Source organism: Coregonus clupeaformis, chromosome 7 (assembly GCF_020615455.1).
Source record: "Coregonus clupeaformis isolate EN_2021a chromosome 7, ASM2061545v1, whole genome shotgun sequence".
In the NCBI taxonomy this organism is placed as follows: Eukaryota; Metazoa; Chordata; class Actinopteri; order Salmoniformes; family Salmonidae; genus Coregonus; species Coregonus clupeaformis.
The window spans coordinates 24947151-24968872 of NC_059198.1; the positions used below are offsets into that span (position 1 = coordinate 24947151).

The window sequence follows — 21722 nt, forward strand, 5'->3', positions numbered from 1 at the left end:
TTGAGAACAAGTTCTCATTTACAACTGCGACCTGGCCAAGATAAAGCAAAGCAGTGCGATAAAAACAACAACACAGAGTTACATATGGGGTAAAAAAACATAAAGTCAAAAAAATACAACAGAAAATATATATACAGTGTGTGCAAATGTAGCAAGTTATGGAGGTAAGGCAATAAATAGGCTATTGTGCAAAATAATTGCAATTAGTATTAACACTGGAATGCTAGATGTGCAAGAGATTATGTGCAAATAGAGATACTGGGGTGCAAAAGAGCAAAATAAATAACAATATAGGGATGAGGTAGTTGGGTGGGCTAATTTCAGATGGGCTGTGTACAGGTGCAGTGATCGGTAAGGTGCTCTGACAACTGATGCTTAAAGTTAGTGAGGGAGATAAGAGTCTCCAGCTTAAGAGATTTTTGCAATTCGTTCCAGTCATTGGCAGCAGAGAACTGGAAGGAATGGCGGCCAAAGGAGGTGTTGGCTTTGGGATATACCAGTGAGATATACCTGCTGGAGCGCAGACTACGGGTGGGTGCTGCTATGGTGACCAATGAGCTAAGATAAGGCGGGGATTTGCCTAGCAGTGATTTATAGATGGCCTGGAGTGTCACGATCGTCTAACAGAGTGGACCAAGGCGCAGCGTTGAAAGTGAACATATCCTTTTATTTTACTGATCACACGATCAAAAACAATGGACGATAACGTGACGTCTACGGTTTAACACGAACCGAAATGAACAAGAAACCACAACACAAAGTGAAAAGACCGATAGTTAAATATGGCTCCCAATCAGAGACAACCAGCTGACACTCGTTGCCTCTGATTGGGAGTCACTCAGGCCAACATAGATTTACCAACATAGACTTACACACCCTGGCTCAACATAACATAGTCCCCAGAGCCAGGGCGTTACAGTACCCCCCCCCAAAGGCGCGGACTCCGGCCGCGCCAAACAACCACAACAGGGGAGGGACTGGGTGGGCACTCCGCCTCGGCGGCGGATCCGGCTCCGGACATGACCCAGGCACGGGTTGTGCTGGACTGACGACGCACACCCCTGGCTTGATGCGTGGAGGAGGAACGGGCCGGACCGGGCTGACGAAGCGCACCCCTGACTTGGTGCGGGGAGCAGGAACGGGCCGGACCGGGCTGGCGACGCGCACCACAGACTTGGTGCGGAGAGCAGGAACGGGCCGGACAGGGCTGACGAAACGCACCACAGACCTGGTGCGGAGAGCAGGCACGGGCCGTGCCGGACTGACGACGCACACCACTGGCTTGGTGCGGGGAGCTTGGATGGGCCGGACTGGGCTGGCGACGCGCACCACAGACTTGGTGCGGAGAGCAGGAACGGGCCGTGCGGACTGGACGACGCACACCACTGGCTTGGTGTGGGAAGCAGGAGCGGGCCGAGCCGGGCTGTCGAGCGCACCCCTGACTTGGTGCGGGGAGCAGGAACGGGCCGATCCGGGCTGACGAAACGCACCACAGACTTGGTGCGGGGAGCAGGAACGGGCCGGACAGGGCTGACGACGCGCACCACAGGCTCGGTGCGAGAGGCAGGAACAGGCCGAACCGCACTGGGGACACACGCCACTGGCCCTATGCAGGGATCAGGAACGGGCCGGACCGGACTGGTAATACACCCCAGTACCTCTCGCCGTGCCTCCACACTTTCCCTCTCCTCTGTGACCAGTGGCCCCCTTAACCTGGCGGCCTCCTCTTCACACCCGCTGGACCGCTCCATCGCGGCCTCCTGCTGCCCCGTCGTCCACGTCGTGAGCCCCCCCCTAAACATTTTCTGGGGTTCTCTCCTCCTCGTGGACCAGGCCTCCCTAGCTCTCGCCAGACTCTCGATCCATTGCTTCATAGACCAGCCTCTCTCCTCTTCACTTAGCGTGGCCCAGCCGAAACTCCTACTCCCCTGATCCCAGGTCCTTCCTCTCTCCTCTTCACGCTGCTTGGTCCTGTCTTGGTGGTTTCTTCTGTCACGATCGTCTAACAGAGTGGACCAAGGCGCAGCGTTGAAAGTGAACATATCCTTTTATTTTACTGATCACACGATCAAAAACAATGAACGATAACGTGACGTCTACGGTTTAACACGAACCGAAATGAACAAGAAACCACAACACAAAGTGAAAAGACCGATAGTTAAATATGGCTCCCAATCAGAGACAACCAGCTGACACTCGTTGCCTCTGATTGGGAGTCACTCAGGCCAACATAGATTTACCAACATAGACTTACACACCCTGGCTCAACATAACATAGTCCCCAGAGCCAGGGCGTTACATGGAGCCAGTGGGTTTGACGACGAACATGTAGTGAGGACCAGCCAACAAGAGCGTACAGGTCACAGTGGTGGGTAGTGTATAGGGCTTTGGAGACAAAACGGATGGCACTGTGATAGACTACATCCAATTTGCTGACTATTTTGTAAATGACATCGCTGAAGTCAAGGATCGGTAGGATAGTCCGTTTTACGAGGGCATGTTTGGCAGCATGAGTGAAGGAGGCTTTGTTGCGAAATAGGAAGCCGATTCTAGATTTAACTTTGGATTGGAGATTCTTAATGTGAGTCTGGAAGGATAGTTTACAGTCTAACCAGACACCTACAGTGGGGAGAACAAGTATTTGATACACTGCCGATTTTGCAGGTTTTCCTACTTACAAAGCATGTAGAGGTCTGTAATTTTGATCATAGGTACACTTCAACTGTGAGAGACGGAATCTAAAACAAAAATCCAGAAAATCACATTGTATGATTTTTAAGTAATTAATTTGCATTTTATTGCATGACATAAGTATTTGATCACCTACCAACCAGTAAGAATTCCGGCTCTCACAGACCTGTTAGTTTTTCTTTAAGAAGCCCTCCTGTTCTCCACTCATTACCTGTATTAACTGCACCTGTTTGAACTCGTTACCTGTATAAAAGACACCTGTCCACACACTCAATCAAACAGACTCCAACCTCTCCAAAATGGCCAAGACCAGAGAGCTGTGTAAGGACATCAAGGATAAAATTGTAGACCTGCACAAGGCTGGGATGGGCTACAGGACAATAGGCAAGCAGCTTGGTGAGAAGGCAACAACTGTTGGCGCAATTATTAGAAAATGGAAGAAGTTCAAGATGACGTTCAATCACCCTCGGTCTGGGGCTCCATGCAAGATCTCACCTCATGGGGCATCAATGATCATGAGGAAGGTGAGGGATCAGCCCAGAACTACACGGCAGGACCTGGTCAATGACCTGAAGAGAGCTGGGACCACAGTCTCAAAGAAAACCATTAGTAACACACTACGCCGTCATGGATTAAAATCCTGCAGCGCACGCAAGGTCCCCCTGCTCAAGCCAGCGCATGTCCAGGCCCGTCTGAAGTTTGCCAATGACCATCTGGATGATCCAGAAGAGGAATGGGAGAAGGTCATGTGGTCTGATGAGACAAAAATAGAGCTTTTTGGTCTAAACTCCACTCGCCGTGTTTGGAGGAAGAAGAAGGATGAGTACAATAAAAATTACAGACCTCTACATGCTTTGTAAGTAGGAAAACCTGCAAAATCGGCAGTGTATCAAATACTTGTTCTCCCCACTGTAGGTATTTGTAGTTGTCCACATACTCTAGGTCAGACCCGTCGAGAGTAGTGATTCTAGTCGGGTGGGCGGGTGCCAGCAGCGTTCGATTGAAGAACATGCATTTAGTTTTACTAGTGTTTAAGAGCAGTTGGAGGCTACTGAAGGAGTGTTGTATGGCATTGAAGCTCGTTTGGAGGTTTGTTAACACAGTGTCCAATGAAGGGCCAGATGTATACAAAATGGTGTTGTCTGCGTAGAGGTGGATCTGAGAGTCACCAGCAGCAAGAGCAACATCATTGATATACACAGAGAAAAGAGTCGGCCCAAGAATTGAACCCTGTGGCACCCCCATAGAGACTGCCATAGGTCCAGACAACAGGCCCTCCGATTTGACACATTGAACTCTATCTGAGAAGTAGTTGGTGAACCAGGCGAGGCAGTCATTTGAGAAACCAAGGCTATTTAGTCTGCCAATAAGAATGCGGTGGTTGACAGAGTCGAAAGCCTTGGCCAGGTCGATGAAGACGGCTGCACAGTACTGTCTATTATCGATCGCGGTTATAATATCGTTTAGGACCTTGAGCGTGGCTGAAGTGCACCCATGACCAGCTCGGAAACCGGATTGCATAGTGGAGAAGGTACGGTGGGATTCGAAATGGTCGGTGATCTGTTTGTTAACTTGGCTTTCAAATACTTTCGAAAGGCAGGGCAGGATGGATATAGGTCTGTAACAGTTTGGATCTAGAGCAGGGTTCTTCAATCCTGGTCCTGGAGGGCCGAAACACCTCTGTTTTTCATCCTCTCCTTCTAATCAGGGGCTAATTCAGACCTGGGAAAACCAGGTGAGTGCAATTAACTACCAGGTAGAAATAAAAAACAGAAGTGTTTCGGCCCTCCAGGACCAGGATTGAAGAACCCTGATCTAGAGTGTCACCCCCTTTGAAGAGGGGGATGACCGCGGCAGCTTTCCAATCTCTGGGGATCTCAGACGTTACGAAAGAGAGGTTGAACAGGCTAGTAATAGGGGTTGTGACAATTTCGGTGGCTAGTTTTAGAAAGAAAGGGTCCAGATTGTCTAGCCCAGCTGATTTGTTGGGGTCCAGATTTTGCAGCTCTTTCAGAACATCAGCTGTCTGAATTTGTGTGAAGGAGAAGCGGGGGGCATGGGCAAGTTGCAGCGGAGGATACCCGGACTATTTCCCTGTGGAACCATTTTGACACCTTGTAGAGTCCATGCCCCAACAAATTGAGGCTGTTCTGAGGGCAAAAGGGGGTGCAACTCAATATTAGGAAGGTGTTCCTAATGTTTTTTACACTCAGTGTAGACGTCTATGATTGGTTCAGATTTGACAGGTAGACTTGATACACAGGGAAGTGTCTATTGTCAAAAATCGACGTCCGTAGACATTGAAATCAAGGCCGGTCTGGACCGCACCAAAAAAAGAACTAAAAAAGACTGTCTGTCCGGACAGGTCCAAAAAAGACGTCCAAAAGATGGCGCCTGACGGTAAATGCTTAGTGGGCTTTTGCACCTCAACAGGAAAGCACCTGTATTTGTTGAATCTACCTTCCTTCTTTCAGTCGTTATTGTTTTTTTGTCTGTGTCATTAAAACTTGTTTTTCAACCACTCCACAAATGTATTGTTAGCAAACTATAGTTTTGGCAAGTCGGTTAGGCCATCTACTTTGTGCATGACACAAGTAATTTTTCCAACAATTGTTTACAGACAGATTATTTCACTTATAATTCACTGTATCACAATTCCAGTGGGTCAGAAGTTTACATACACTAAGTTGACTGTGCCTTTAAACAGCTTGGAAAATTCCAGAAAATGCTGTCATGGCTTTAGAAGCTTCTGATAGGCTAATTGACATAATTTGAGTCAATTGGAGATGTACCTGTGGATGTATTTCAAGGCCTACCTTCAAACTCAGTGCCTCTTTGCTCGACATCATGGGAAAATCAAAAGAAATCAGCCAAGTCCTCAGAAAACAAATTGTAGACCTCCACAAGTCTGGTTCATCCTTGGGAGCAATTTCCAAATGCCTGAAGGTACCACGTTCATCTGTACAAACAATAGTACGCAAGTATAAACACCATGGGACCACGCAGCCGTCATACCGCTCAGAAAGGAGACACGTTCTGTCTCCTAGAGATGAATGTACTTTGGTGCGAAAAGTGCAAATCAATCCCAGATCAACAGCAAAGGACCTTGTGAAGATGCTGGAGGAAACAGGTTCAAAAGTATCTATATCCACAGTAAAACGAGTCCTATATCGACATATTCCTGAAAGGCCGCTCAGCAAGGAAGAAGCCACTGCTCCAAAACCGCCATAAAAAAGCCAGACTACGGTTTGCAACTAACTGCACATGGGGACAAAGATCGTACTTTTTTGAGAAATGTCCTCTGGTCTGATGAAACGAAAATAGAACTGTTTGGCCATAATGACCATCGTTATGTTTGGAGGAAAAAGGGGAATGCTTGCAAGCCGAAGAACACCATCCCAACCGTGAAGCACGGGGTGGCAGCATCATGCTGTGGGGGTGCTTTGCTGCAGGAGGGACTGGTGCACTTCACAAAATAGATGGCATCATGAGGAAGGAAAATTATGTGGATATATTGAAGCAACATCTCAAGACATCAGTCAGGAAGTTAAAGCTTGGTCGCAAATGGGTCTTCCAAATGGACAATGACCCCAAGCCTACTTCCAAAGTTGTGGCAAAATGGCTTAAGGACAACAAAGTCAAGGTATTGGAGTGGCCATCACAAAGCCCTGACCTCAATCCTATAGAACATTTGTGGGCAGAACTGAAAAAGCATGTGCGAGCAAGAAGGCCTACAAACCTGACTCAGTAACACCAGCTCTGTCAGGAGGAATGGGCCAAAATTCACCCAACTTATTGTGGGAAGCTTGTGGAAGGCTCCCCGAAATGTTTGACCCAAGTTAAACAATTTAAAGGCAATGCTACCAAATACTAATTGAGTGTATGTAAACTTCTGACCCACAGGGAATGTGATGAAATAAATAAAAGCTGTAATAAATCATTCTCTCTACTATTATTCTGACATTTCACATTCTTAAAATAAAGTGGTCATCCTAACTGACCTAAGACAGGGAATTTGTACTAGGATTAAATGTCAGGAATAGTGAAAAACTGAGTTGAAATGTATTTGGCTAAGGTGTATGTAAACTTCCGACTTCAACTGTATTTCCTGGAAGATTCTTGATCATTCAGCAACACACTACTGACAGCGCTTTCTATGATATCAGCAATGTACATTGTTTTTGTTTGACAAGAGACACTTCCCTGTGTACTAGGTCTACCTGTCAATAAACTGAAACATATCAATTCACACAATCACACAATAAGTGCTTAGCACAGGTCAAGTTTCTGTCGCGTGGGTTGCAATTGACCTTTTTTTTCTCCAATTGACAATTTTTTTCTTAGGGTGGAAAAATAAGCTGAATAGTTGTTTGTCTGTTTGGTGTGTATTTTTAGATACACATACACCTACATTTATTATGCTGCAGTGTGGTTTATTTTCAGTATGCTTCTCCAGACAATAGTGTCTCTGTGTCCTAAATAACGCTATTATTAGTGTGGTGATGGTAATACTATCACTAACTGAAAATGTGTTCTCAGTTAACTTACCTGTCAAAATAAAGGTAAATGGATCAACAGTAAAACAGTAGGCTATAGTAGTAGCCTAGTTGGTGTAGTGGTAGATTCCTTGACATGAACCTTGGTAGGTTCTCTCTAAACTGTGTCTGTGTGCTTCAAAGCAGACAGTCTAGCCCCAGTCTAATGACACATGGGGATAACCTGGATGATGTAGCCCATCCTGAATGGACTGGTACTTATATGGTCATAAAAATCCTTACAGTGCACATACCTCTTTCATTAAACACCACCTTATCTGTGCCCCCGTTCTCCTCCCCTCAACTATTTCAAGTTCTCCACTGGGAAACGCCCCATCAATAACATTATTGGGCCAGACAGTAAGGATTATTATAACATTGGCTGGGAGAAGCTGGGAGGGCGGAGACATACCATATAGGCCCCTCCTCCTCTGGACCGCACCCCGACTGACTACGGAAAGAGCGAATTTAACTAGCTAGTGGAAGAGAGAAGGAAAAAGAAAGACAGAAAAAAAGAAAGAGTGAGGGAGAGCAAGAGAGGGAGGAAGCTAACACTATAGTTTGATCCGAGCTCTTTGCGAGGCTGCTGTCGACTGAAAAGGAGTTTGTTTCGCGGCGACACGGAGACAGACTCAGCCACCGGTTGTAGCTAGCCAACCCCAAAAGCGTCTGCATCTCAACAGCAGGTAATATTCCAGCTAGCTAGATACCTCTTCTAGCTACATTCTCATTTCCTTCAGCCTTGGCTCTTCACATGCTTGTGTCTAGCACCCGCGGTGAGCAAGTGTACCTAACCAGGAAGGACGAGAACTACAACTTCATCACCTCACTTGGTGGGACCTCATAACCCAGATGTATTAATTATTGTAAACTTTTCAACATGCAACTGTATCAACTTGCAACTGTCTATATAGTTGATACAATTCAGTTGGATAGTAGTTTCATTGTAACAGGCACGGTGTCAAAGCAACATATCAGCGACTAAAGAAGTAATGGCGAGAAAAGACGTAGCAAGTCACGTATGCTAACTTGCTAGCTACAGGAAGTCATTCGCATGAATGAGTTGTAGAAAGGGAGGGAATGAAAAGTAACGCAAAATAATTGAATGTGTCAACTATGAGCACGGGCCTGTCAGAGCCCTTTTGAAGTGTATTTAATCGTGGATTAACTTTTCTAACATGTTGTATAGTTTAGGTCTCGCTGTGTGGTCAGCCGCCGGGCAAGCAAACAAGTCTGTAGGCTACCCGTGTTGTTGCACACCATTACGTCACTCTTTAATTGATTCGCTGTGTACTGTCCACGCTTCATGTTCTTCGATTGACCGATTTAGGTCTACGTCATTGAATTTTTCTTCTGTTTGCATTTCTAATGTATTTCATCCTACACTCCAATGAACCATGATCATGCGTGAAATGGCAATGAAGCCAGTCGAATGCATTTAATGTATTACTTCTCAAATTATCCTAACTCTCAAATGTTATCTTTCTTGGCCTAAGTAATTTAACTAAATTGGACTTGATTCACCTTTCTCGGTAGGCCTAGTGAACCTTGTTACACTATCAGACATTTATATATGCAATGACACCAGTCTATTTAAGAAGTGCATTGTCAGTAATTTGGGTTTGGATAGAGTCAGTGTTTTGTGTTGTGAGATTATAGATCACTGCGTTACTTTGATTTCGATTATTTCGACCTCAGGGACTTTGCCTGGCTACCCAAACTCCTTGCTCCGGCCAAACGCTACGCCACGCCCACGGACGTTAGTTTCTTCTCCACAATGAGTCTGGATCTGAATACCTCCACAACGCAGAGGCTAGCGCTCTAGAAATCGGAGTCCCCAACAACCGGATGTTCCGGTTTTCAGGGGAAATGGAAATAGCCTGTGACTCGACTTCCGCTTTTGGACATAAACAATATGACACTCCAGCTTTTACTTATTTTTTATTTATTTTACCTTTATTTAACTAGGCAAGTCAGTTAAGAACAAATTCTTATTTACAATGATGGCCTACACCGGACGACGCTGGGCCAATTGTGCGCCGCCCTATGGGACTCGCAATCACGGCCGGTTGTGATACAGCCTGGAATCGAACCAGGGGGTCTGTAGTGGCGCATCAAACACTGAGATGCAGTGCCTTAGACCGCTGCGCCACTCCTCCGCATTTATCGGATTGTTGAACAATACAGAAGAGAACCTACCCCAAGTTTATTTTTATTTTTTTCTCAGCAAGACCAGTATCTAGGGGATCTAGTTTCAGGGGTATCTTTCACACCTGCTAGATAGGTTAATAGAACACAAACCCATTCTAACCATTCTGATTGGTCCCATAAACCAATGGTTTGGGCCAGAGCCAGAATACACGTGGGTAAAGCAGCATTTTGGAAATGTCATTGGCTTTGATACTCTGATTGGTTAGAGATGATCCAATCACTAATGACCTTCATTTTGACGTCACCACAAACGACTTCAATGATGGCAGTATCAAACTGAACTGTAGCGAATATAGAGCAGAAGAATTCAGTTTGAGTCGTCAGGCAATCCGGGACTCTCAAATCACAGTAAATTGCACATGGTTCTCCAGTCAGCTTGGGCAATTCTCCTGATATAGGAACATGGCTCAGTCTAGACCTGTGCAAAAGTCTGTTCCCACTAAACTGAGTGAATGTCTGTCCTACAGATATGGCCACATTTGAATATCATGCCCATTGATTTATACTTGTTATTTCAAGTGACACACAGGCCAATGTTTTTCTGTCTTTTGAAGGAAATAGTATGCAAAGTCAAGTTCATGACTGTCTTGCTGTACAGCCTTGGTGTCTCTTTGTTGGTGTCTTTTGTTTCAATAACGCAGGGTGTTGGTCCTGTGAGAATAACAATTTCCTGTTTGTGCTTTCACTGCACTAAACTATGAATCAAACCCATGGCAACATCTGAAACTAATCCTCTGGATTTCAACATTGCTCATTGGAAAGGCTTTCACCATTATTATTAGATTGAGTTAAAATGACCTGGTGGATATAAACTGATTAGTCTTACTTGTGGTGATCCTCTTACATTCTACCCACTGTGTTTCAATGATGTCCCTACTAGAATGTATCCAATTCATGAACAGTGGGTCGACCACATTTGATTAATATGTAGCCTAGCCTAAAAATGTGCTTAAAATCATACAGGACAAATGAAAATGCCTGTTGTGTTGAAGGCCAGCTAGGATGCAGACATCCTGGCTAAGGAAGATTACTGTTGGGTATCAACTTGCTTTTGTTTCAATGAAAAACATGATTTGGGGCAAGGGCACTGTGGCACCCAAAAGTGTCCCACAGTTAGCCAAAGTTCAGTGGTAGCTGGGATTCTTGAGTTGACGCTTGAGTTGGCTCACTTCACAACCCCAAGGCGTTTCTGTCAGGTGAGGCCCTCTGACCTAACTAGATTTACAGGACGAGAGTTGCCCTTTCAGAGATGAGGGACAGTAAAATGGGAAAATGCTTGCTGATAATCCGGACAATGGAAGTGTAAAAAAAAAAAAAAAGAGGCCTGCTTTTTTTTTACCATACCATCACAATTAGGCCATTTCCCCAAGTTAACAATCCTCATAATTTTATATTCATCTTAGACCCTATGTCCCAGCTAGATACATCAGATCAGATGTATTTGATCAGATGAAAGGTCATAATCTGGACAGGACTGCAGTTTGTTTCATTGATATTTATGAGCCTTTTCATATAATGTACAGTACATCTCCAGTCAAAGGGGCAAGTAGAAAGCAAAGATCAATCATCCACATGAGTCAATATCATTCTAGTAATGTACACAGACCTGCTCATAGCCACAGATTGCACGCGTGATAGAACAGCAGAATATGTACTGCAATCTTTATTTACTACACTGCTCCACGCACCTCACCTCTGTTTCGTCCACAAAACAAAAACGGTGACGGCGCTGGGGCGGACAGTGGCGCTGTTTCCCCTAATACGGATTCCATCTTTAAACTAGGGCTCGGAATTGCCAGGGACCTCACAATATTTTCATGATACTTGGGTGCCGATACGATTTGTATTGCGATTCGATACTGTGATTCTATTGGGATTCGATGTTCCAAACATATTGCTCACCATATGTCTGCTGCAGAGAGACGAGAGCGCATGAGAAATACATCATGGAAATAAAATGCATCATGGAAATAATAAAAGTGCTGAAAACAAATTGCCTCCCTATTTAAAAAGATGGAGAACAAGCTATGAAGGAAAAATACTGGATAAAATAACGAGTATAACTAACATGGCTATATACAGGGAGTAGGAACTAACATGGCTGTATACAGGGAGTAGGAACTAACATGGCTGTATACAGGGAGTAGGAACTAACATGGCTGTATACAGGGAGTAGGAAATAACATGGCTGTATACAGGGATTAGAAAATAACATGGCTGTATACAGGGAGTAGAAAATAACATGGCTGTATACAGGGATTAGAAAATAACATGGCTATATACAGGGAGTAGGAACTAACATGGCTATATACAGGGAGTAGGAACTAACATGGCTGTATACAGGGAGTAGAAAATAACATGGCTATATACAGGGAGTAGGAACTAACATGGCTGTATACAGGGAGCAACAGTACAGAGTCGATGTGCAGGGGTACGAGGTAATTGAGATAAAGCGTAGTTCCCTGACCGGGAATTGAACCCGGGCAGTGAGATGTACAGCCAACTAGCGCAAAAAGAATAATGCGATATTGTCAAAACAATACAATATCGCCAAATTATTTATTTATATATATCTCTGTATTCGGTTACATTTCTTTCCCATCACTACTTTAAATAACATACAGGTTTGATATCATGGATTCTAAGTAATGCAGACATCAAACACATTATATTACGTGCGCGTACATCTGTGCTGTCTGATTCAGACTTGAGTCATATTTCACTGCGGCTGGCTTGCCAGTCAACCTCTTTCAAACTTGTATTTTAGTGCCATTACTCTCACTATCAACTCCTATCTATTTATATGTAATAAACTCATTCCTTAGTTCAGTCTGGCTTGAACAATGTGATTTGAATTGGGTCAATCAGATTGGTCGAGTTGGCAGGGACGCCCAATGAATCAGCTAAAAAGGCCTAGTGCAAATCCCACTACTAGGTGTATTCTGCTGTTTGCTTGCTTGTTTCTTTCCTTCCTTCCTTCCTCTACTCCATTCTGTCCATTTCTCCCTCCTCTCCATCCCTCCTATTTGAGGCCACATCCCATCGTCCCCGTCATAGCGCACACCTATAGGGTTCCACTGAATGTAACAATGGCAGGAAATGACTTCTCTATGGCTGATGTTCCAAACAAACAAGGCTTGTTCACTTCTCTGGACTTTCTTAATCGTGGCAACACTGATTGCTGCTTGGTTTATGATACATGCTAGGCCTATGCTCTTTGGTAGAGGGATGAGATCATCAAGCTTGCTCTTGCCCTGAAAATCCAACCTGATGTAACTTCCTGTTGGAGCTGGAATAAAGCTGGCACACCAGAAACAAATGTTTATGCTGCCCTTGTCTGTTCCCTAATGGAAAAACCTATTGGACTACTTCCTGTAGGCCTATTGATGTGGGGTATAGTGAACAAAAATATAAACTCAACATGTAACAATTTCAAAGATTTTACTGAGTTACAGTTCATATCAGGAAATCTGTCAATTGAAATAAATTCATTAGGCCCTAATCTATGGATTTCACATGACTGGGAATACAGATATGCATCTGTTGGTCACAGATACCTTTAAAAAAAGGTAGGAGCGTGGATCAGAAAACCAGTCAGTATATGGTGTTACCACCATTTGCCTCATGCAGCTTGACACATCTCCTTTGCATAGGATTGATCATGCTGTTGATTGTGGATTGTTGTCCTACTCCTCTTCAATGGCTGTGCGAAGTTGCTGGATATTGGTGGGTACTGGAACATGCTGTTGTACACGTCGAGCCAGAGCATCCCAAACATGCTCAATGGGTGACATGTCTGGTGAGTATGCAGGCCATAGAAGAGCTGGGTCTTTTTCAGCTTCCAGGAATTGTGTACAGGTCCTTGCGACATGGGACCGTGCATTATCATGCGGAAACATGAGGTGATGGCTACAGATGAATGGTGCGACAATGGGTCTCAGGATCTCGTCACGGTATCTCTGTGCATTCAAATTGCCATTGATAAAATGCTATTGTGTTCATTGTCCGTAGCTTATGCCTGCCCATACCATAACCCCACCGCCACCATGGGGCACTCTGTTCACAACGTTGACATCAGAAAACCGCTCGCCCACACGATGCCATACACGTGGTCTGCGGTTCTGAGGCCTTTTGGACGTACTGCCAAATTCTCTTAAAAGACATTGGAGGTGGCTTATGATAGAGAAATGAACATAAAATTCTCTGGCAACAGCTCTGGTGGATATTCCTGCAGTCAGCATGCCAATTGCACGCTCCCTCAACTTCAGACATCTGTGGAATTGTGGTGTAACAAAACTCCACATTTTGGTGGCCTTTTAATGTCCCCAACACAAGGTGCACCTGTTTAATAATCATGCTGTTTAATCAGCTTCTTGATATGCCACACCTGTCAGGTCGATGGATTATATTGGCGAAGGAGAAATGCTCACTAAGAGGGATGTAAACAACTTTGTGCACAAAATTTGAGAAGCTTTTTGTGCATATGGAACATTTCTGGGATCTTCTATTTCAGCTCATGAAACATAGGACCAACACTTGACATGTTGCATTTATATTTTTGTTCAGTGTAACTAATGGAGAGAAGCAGATTACTAGTTAGGTAGAGGTCTTTTATAAGAAACCATGTCGGTGGTGAAAAGCTGCCTTGCATGTCAGAAAATAGACTTTGTTCCGGGTTGGGTGTGATCTGCACACCTGGTGTGTGTCGTTTGTAGGCAGACTGGCTATTGCACCAACGCATTCAACTTGAGCACTCGAACACCATTTCACACTGAACTTTGAACCGCTCTCTGCACAGGGACGTCCCTCTGACTCCCACTCCATATTTTATTTCCCTGTCAAGCCAAATGCAGTTCAGGTACTATATGCCCCACTATTTTGAATACAGCACATGTTCAACTGGCCCTGAGTGCTTTTTGTTTGTTTGGTGAATAGCCTCCTTAAACGTTACACTCAATTTGTTGTCTTCATGTAGCCTGGACTGTAGAGCGTGATTCAAAGGGAGTGCCCTTATACTGTAGATAAGACTTCTATTCAGAGATAAGGAGAGAGAGGAGTTAGCAGACAAAAGGGAGTGGATGGTTTAGTGTAAGTGAAAAGAGATGAGAAGGAAGTGGTGTTCACGGTCTGGTGCACGCTGTTTTATGTCCTGAGTAGTGTTTAGAAGGACATGTTTTTTTAAGTGACAGAGAAAGCAGGCATTTATGACTCCCTCCAGCATTCTTTCACAACTGTTAAAAGGCTTATGTAACCATTATCTAATATCCAATCCACTTTCACTTGTTCAGCAAGCGGGTGCAATATCATGCCAAATTTAAAGCCAACTGTGTTCAATATGGCTGTCAAAATGCCAACAGGAATATGAGCCATTTCATAAGCCCTTTGACCCCAAATCATTATACGTTTGTAGGTGTATATATGTGTCAGACTAACACCTACTGGCTGTCAACCAGTACAGTTAATAGAATAATCCTGAAGGAAATGGCTGTTATTAGATCTAAACTGGACAGTTCAAATCAATGATTCACTTTATGGTGCTGCTAGACTAACAGGTTGCTTAGAGTTCCATTTTTTATTTTTATTTTTTATGTGCATCTCTAGCGAGGAATGTGGAAAAATAGTGGATAAGGGTCTGTCATGGAGTGTGGTTAGTTTCCAGCATTTAATTTACTGCACAGTCTGCAAAGTTGCTCAGCAGAGGGCCGAGAACTTCTAGTTTCAACGGTGTCTCCTGGCGCACTCTGTAAGAATTCACACAACAAAGTTCCACAAATGGCAAAATAGTTTTCCCTCTTTGTCATTTCCTCTTCCCTCTCTCTCCTCGGCTCCCCCTCCCTCCCCTGTTTTAGGCAGAGAGACTGTGTCTGAGTCCATAATGAACTTAGACTCTCCTGCCTACTCTGGCCTCGTCTGGCGCGCTCGCTCTCCCTCAGGGCGTCAGACAGTGGAGAGGACAAGGAGAGCCAGAGGTAAGGTCAGAGGGCGAGAGAGGGAGGGAGATGGAGGGATAGGCCGTTTTGAAGCTTAACATGCATACAAGGCTGACCCTGCTAGACTGGACCCAACAAGAGACCATCTGATGACTAGAGTAGGGACAGACAGGATGGGGTAGGATGTGATATGAGAGGAGGATGTATTAACAGTTGTGTACTATTAATATTCCAGTCAATGGAGCCATACACCATGGCCAGTTGGCCACAGCTGTTTAACGGCTTTATAATGTGGCTGGTGGGATACAAGGCTTATTGTACATGGTGGCTTTGGTCTCTGACTGACGAGATGGAGGATCAAGACCTTGTCTTTTCCAGCTACTCAGCATAGCTCTGGGTGAGGTGGAGCAGGGGAAGGCACTGAGTTGGAATGGAATGAGAGTGGAGAAAGGAGGGAGGGAGTGAAGGATGCCTCTGAAGAGCAAGCAGCCCTTGGTGTGTCTTTTTAACGAGGGGGCCAGGCGTTGACAAGGACACTCCTTACTTCCTCCCTTTGTGCCTACATTCTAGTCTCTGTGATGTCGGTTTGAGACTGAGTCATAATAAAAGACGGAGGCCTACTAGGCTTACCCAGTGTTATCTTAATGCCATGTACAGGCTAGGCAATGTCTAGCAATGGCAGCGGCAGACCATCACACTTAAGGTTCGCCTTCACCTTTTCAATGTAGAGCACCTTCCATAGAATGACTGTGAAAAGAATAGATGTCGTTATAAATGTAGCCCTGTGCTGCTCTCAGGAGATGATTGGAGGTGATGCAAGTATGTCACTGACTAATCTGTGTCAAGAAGACGTGTAGAACACCAGCACAGGCCTCTCTGCTCCCTCCCTCCCCAGGGCCGTCCAAAACGGCTGCATGCTCTCCTTTTTGAAGTCTGATTTTATCCTTGTTATCTCTATTCAATATCAGTGGGTTATATTCCTATCCTGCTGGCTTATCTATGTCTTGCTGGTAGACAATGCAAGCTAAACTCTCTGGCAACTAACCTGCCTACACTCACCAGATGGTCTGTGTATGTTTTGAGCTTGTTTTCATGCTGCACGCCCACACGTTAGCCTAGCTGACACTGATAAGAATCCATGCCAGAGCTTTGGGTGTGTTGAGGCTGTACCCCCTACTGCTGGTTTTTGCCAAGCAGGGAAACAATACAGATAACTATTGCAGTCAGGCATTAGCTGTGTTAGGCCTGCATGGAACTGACTAGACTGCCTCCTGGTGTGGTTGCTGGTTGTGTTTGACTAACGTTGCAGATGGTCAGGCCCTACCACAGTCAAGCGACTGTCTGAAGGCCACTGGCTTCACCACTGCACACAGTCTAACTGTTCTACTGTACAGCCTGTGGGGCATTACCAGGGCTAGGTGAGGTTGATGTATCGTGAGTGTTTTAATGGCTCAACCCTTAACCCCCCCTCGGGCTCGACTGACCCGGTGATGGGGAATAGAGGCAGAAAGACAAGGAGAGACAGATGGGGAATAGAGGCAGAAAGACAAGGAGAGACAGATGGGGAATAGAGGCAGAAAGACAAGGAGAGACAGATGGGGAATAGAGGCAGAAAGACAAGGAGAGACTGATGGGGAATAGAGGCAGAAAGACAAGGAGAGACAGATGGGGAATAGAGGCAGAAAGACAAGGAGAGACTGATGGGGATAGAGGCTGAAAGACAAGGAGAGACAGATGGGGAATAGAGACAGAAAGACAAGGAGAGACAGATGGGGAATAGAGGCTGAAAGACAAGGAGAGACTGATGGGGAATAGAGGCAGAAAGACAAGGAGAGACTGATGGGAATAGAGGCTGAAAGACAAGGAGAGACTGATGGGGAATAGAGGCTGAAAGACAAGGAGAGACTGATGGGGAATAGAGGCAGAAAGACAAGGAGAGACTGATGGGGAATAGAGGCTGAAAGACAAGGAGAGACTGGTGGGGAATAGAGGCAGAAAGACAAGGAGAGACTGATGGGGAATAGAGGCTGAAAGACAAGGAGAGACTGATGGGGATAAAGGGAAAGAAATGTGCAGCATTCCTTTGCTCTCTCTCTGATAAAGGGTCAGTATGGGAGGAATGTGACCCTGGAAGACTGGATAAACAGAGGGGGGAGGAGGAGGAGGGGTGGGGAGGGAGACGAGCTGACTGAGAGGGGTCCGGGGGGACTAAGTTGTGGGGTGCCTCCCACTCTACAGCAGGAAACTGGGGAGTACGGGTTGAGGAACAGAGTTGAGAAAGGGAAGGGTGTAGTGATGGAAGTCCGCTGTAGAGCTCTGAGGGGGGAGAGGGGCGTGAGAGGAATGGTGCTACAGCCCTGGTTCCCTCCCTGTGTGCCTAACTTAGAGCAGGGTTAATGTGCCATTTAGTGTTTCTCATAACCCTTTCTCTGTCTGTAATGCCAATATCCAATGCAGTACAGCCTTTCTCAATACATTCCCAAACATCTACTTGCCCTAACCTAGTCTTTGTGTGCAGTAGACTGCACTGCCCCCGGTGTAGGCTAACTTACCTATAAAATATTTTTTTGCCATTCTACAGCAGGGAAACCTCACACTCAATGATTTTGCTATTTCGTAAGAATAGCTTTATGTTGGCAGGCACCGTAAGAGAACTTGCCACCTGTGAAATCCCCCCCCAAGATTTCACAAATTGCATTTCCAAATTATCCAAACAGAAACTCTGCCAACAAACAAAGCTCATAAGTATGGTAAAGTTGAAAAATATCCCGAACTTTTAACCTTTTTGAGTGTTTCTTTTTTGCAACATGAATATGTAAACAAAACGGAGCCAGTTGTTGTAAAATTTCAACGTTTACTTCTACCCTGGGGAGTAAAGGAAAGTTTTAGGCTAACGACCTTGGCGGTGGTGGGAAAGCACTACGTTCCCGTTGTTGGAATGATGATCATTGGGATTTTAAAGGCTCCAGTGCCTGTGAGAAGCACAACGTGTTCAGATAATGGCCTTCCCTTTTCTTTGTCCCTCTGTCTATAGCTGAACGTTATGAGACACCCTTCCCTTTCTCCCACTGGGTTCTGGTAATACTTGTCTAGTCATTCCATATGGGTTACGCCATGGAACTGACTTCAATGACTTCGAGATGTTGTTCATGAGCTGTGAGGCATGCAAAAGCAAAGCCGCACAAGCTGAGCCGGTCCTGTTTGGGCCTGCAAGCGATGTCGCTCACCTCTGGCATTGTGGTGGTGTTTTACACAAAGCTTTGTAAACAAGCTTCAAGACTGAACATTGTGTTTAGGCCTTTAACCCCATTTTTATGGAATATTTAGACTTGAAGTCCCTTGAATGTTCTTTAACTTTTGTTTTTGAACATTTGGAGGTTCCTCAGGCCTCATTATGTACAACAATCAATAAACCTCCCACTCTGACCTGCTCCTCCTCCCTAAAAAAAACCAACGTCGCGAAATGCAAATTGTTTTGAAGATTGTCCTCCAAGCGTGTAATCAACAAAGTCGTTCCCAAAACCACGTATTTAGATGAAATGGTCCGCACATGTTGCACATTACCACGAATGTACGTTTTACAGCACTGTGACTTACAATTTGTTAGTGAGGCCTTCTTGGCTGGAGAGGGAGAGCGCCCCGTAGTTTGATTAGCATCCGTAGCGGTTGCCAGGAACGTGGGGGCCTAGTTGACATTAGTGTGTTTTATGTCAACCTGACTTAACCTTAGCACTCTCCCTGTTGTAGAGAAACATTGGCGACCCCTGCGTTCCTCAGACATTACATGAAGACAAACGGCCAGGGACCAGACCTCTCTGACAGACACCAACTCACAACCCAACAAACTTTCTGGGCAGTGGCTATCTTTAGGTCAGAACAATCCCATGGGTATTGAGGATGTAGATTGATGCGAGGGTGAAATGAAATTTCTTGTTTTGGGTATAGATAATGCTTTGTAGTTTAAGGGAAGTCTTTGTTTACTTGGCTCAGTATATGTCAGGACTGTTGCTCATTTACATCAGGTTTGTTTGTGGGTTGAGGTTTAACTAAATTGAATTGATACTACAACTAAATGCTCAACTTCCTAGCCCTAACCAACTTCCGGGTCTCTCTTTCCACAGCAACCATGGCGACGGACGCAGACAAGTTCCTGTACGTGGACCGCAACATGGTCAACAACCCTCTGGCCCAGGCAGACTGGGCCACCAAGAAGCTGGTGTGGGTGCCGTCGGAGCGGCTGGGCTTCGAGGCGGGATCTGTGAAGGAGGAGCGCGGTGAAGAGTGCCTGGTGGAGTTGGCAGACTCTGGCAAGAAGGTGAAAATCAACAAGGACGACATCCAGAAGATGAACCCGCCCAAGTTCAACAAGGTGGAAGACATGGCCGAGCTCACCTGCCTGAACGAGGCCTCAGTGCTGCACAACCTCAAGGAGAGATATTACTCTGGCCTCATCTACGTGAGTATTTTACACCAGGCACACACTGAACTGAAGGACACATTCCCAGCCTGTAGAACCTGAAGGAGAAATTCACTGATACTACAGCTCCATGCCATTGAAGGACCTCCCCGCATTGTATGACACAGGTGTGTCAATCATTACTCTGTGTTCATGTGAACACTCCTGACGCCCTCTGGCCCCTACATAGGCGAGCTGAAAATCTTTGACTTTTTAAAAATGTTATCCAAGGTCTTGCTTAATGGTGGTTACGAAAGCACTGTTTGCTCATATCACAACTTGGCTTGGTTCCAAACCAGGTAGTCCTTCTATCCAGCCTCATTACCCCATTAAGCCCATTGTTTCAGATGACCCATTGTGTGCAGGTTGTCAGCCCAAACAAAAGGCTGTAATCTGTTTACCAAGCTTTAAAAAAATAAAATCAGAACTAGTATGTTCAGTCCTCCCTTTCTGGCTCCCTTCCCTCTCTTACTCTCTCCCTCTGTGTTTGGAGTGCTGCTGTAAACAGGAATCAGCAGGGAACAATACTCTCCTGAGGGGGGGGCGGGGCGGGGCGGGGAGAGTAAAGCTGTTCAGAGTTGAGTTTCAGGCGGAGCTGGAAATGAAATGGATATGGAATGTAAATCGCTCTCCAATTGTTATTGTTCCCCCATAATGCCACTAATGCCTCTGTCCACAACTGGGAGTGACTTGGTGCCTGCTACACTGGGCTTTGACCCGGACAAGTCAACACACCCTGGCCCTCTTGGGGTTCGGGTATTGCTGTGTTGCGCACAACTGGACCAGGTACCCTTCAGAAAAGCCCCTCTCCTGGGAGAGGCAGAGACAACTACCAGACCAGAAGCAAGGGCACAGAGCAATGGGGAGGGGAGTGCAGGAATGTAGCTGAGAGGGAAGGAGACAGAAATATGGATGGCGGATGAACATAAATGAAGTGGGGAGGAGAGATGCTCCAGATTCCCATACCAAGATGAGGGGTATATGGAAAGGGACAGAGGGGGGTGGGGTGACATCACCTCGGATGATGTCACTGTTTGGTAGAAGGTCTTGGCGATTGTGAAACATGACTGATCTAACCCAGACTCTAGCTGTAGTCAGGGAGGGGGATCGGGATATAAAGTATGGAGCTGGTGTTGACAAGGGACTTGGAGAGGGTTAGATTCAGAAGATAATGTTCACTATGATTTCCCCATTCACAGCGTGTGTTCTCTCCTGAAACATCTGTCCACTCTAGTTCTCGGCTGTAGACCATAAGAGGGTCATATAATATGCAGTCAGTTGAAATTATTACATTGGCAGGTCCGAGTGCATCTACTGCAATCTCTCACTGATATAGACAGTAGAATTTTGCTTGAAATGACATCTCTAGACTAGCTAAAATCCAATGTAAGAAGGCCAGTCAAATCCCACTGTATAATCCCTAGTGTTCTTGGTTCAGGCCATGGATAGAGGAGAACATGTATGCTCAGTAGTTAATATTAATAAGCATTTCTCTTTGTATCACAGACATACTCTGGCCTCTTCTGTGTGGTTATAAACCCCTATAAGAATCTGCCCATCTACTCAGAAGAGATTGTGGATATGTACAAGGGCAAGAAGAGGCATGAAATGCCCCCCCATATATACGCCATCACTGACACGGCCTACAGGAGCATGATGCAGGGTAAGTGAAGATCCTTTTTATACCACAACATCGTAAGTAACCTAGCAAATGTATTCAGATGAGACTGAGTAAAAAGGTTATTGGTAGTATTTTAACATCCATGTTTAGTAAGATCATTTGTCTATAATATATGCATCGGTTTAGACTCCTCCAGGCAGACTTAGCTCTGAAAGTTTGCATTTAACTAGTGAAGCATTGGCCTCAATTTCTGAGGGCTCCTGCCTTCCTTAACCAAG

General features: G+C 45.4%; 1 protein-coding gene across 2 annotated transcripts in view; it reads left to right on the forward strand.

Annotated features, from left to right (window-relative positions):
• Positions 1-7673: 7673 nt before the first annotated feature.
• Positions 7674-21722, forward strand: part of LOC121569446 (myosin-9-like) — a 34712-nt gene continuing 20663 nt past the window's right edge. For both annotated transcript variants that reach the window (XM_041880416.2, XM_041880417.2), the window contains exons 1-3: positions 7674-7912; positions 19489-19823; positions 21330-21486. In XM_041880416.2, the coding sequence (XP_041736350.1) occupies positions 19494-19823; positions 21330-21486 (487 nt within the window). In that variant the 5' untranslated portion in view covers positions 7674-7912; positions 19489-19493. The remainder of the gene's footprint in view (positions 7913-19488; positions 19824-21329; positions 21487-21722) is intronic.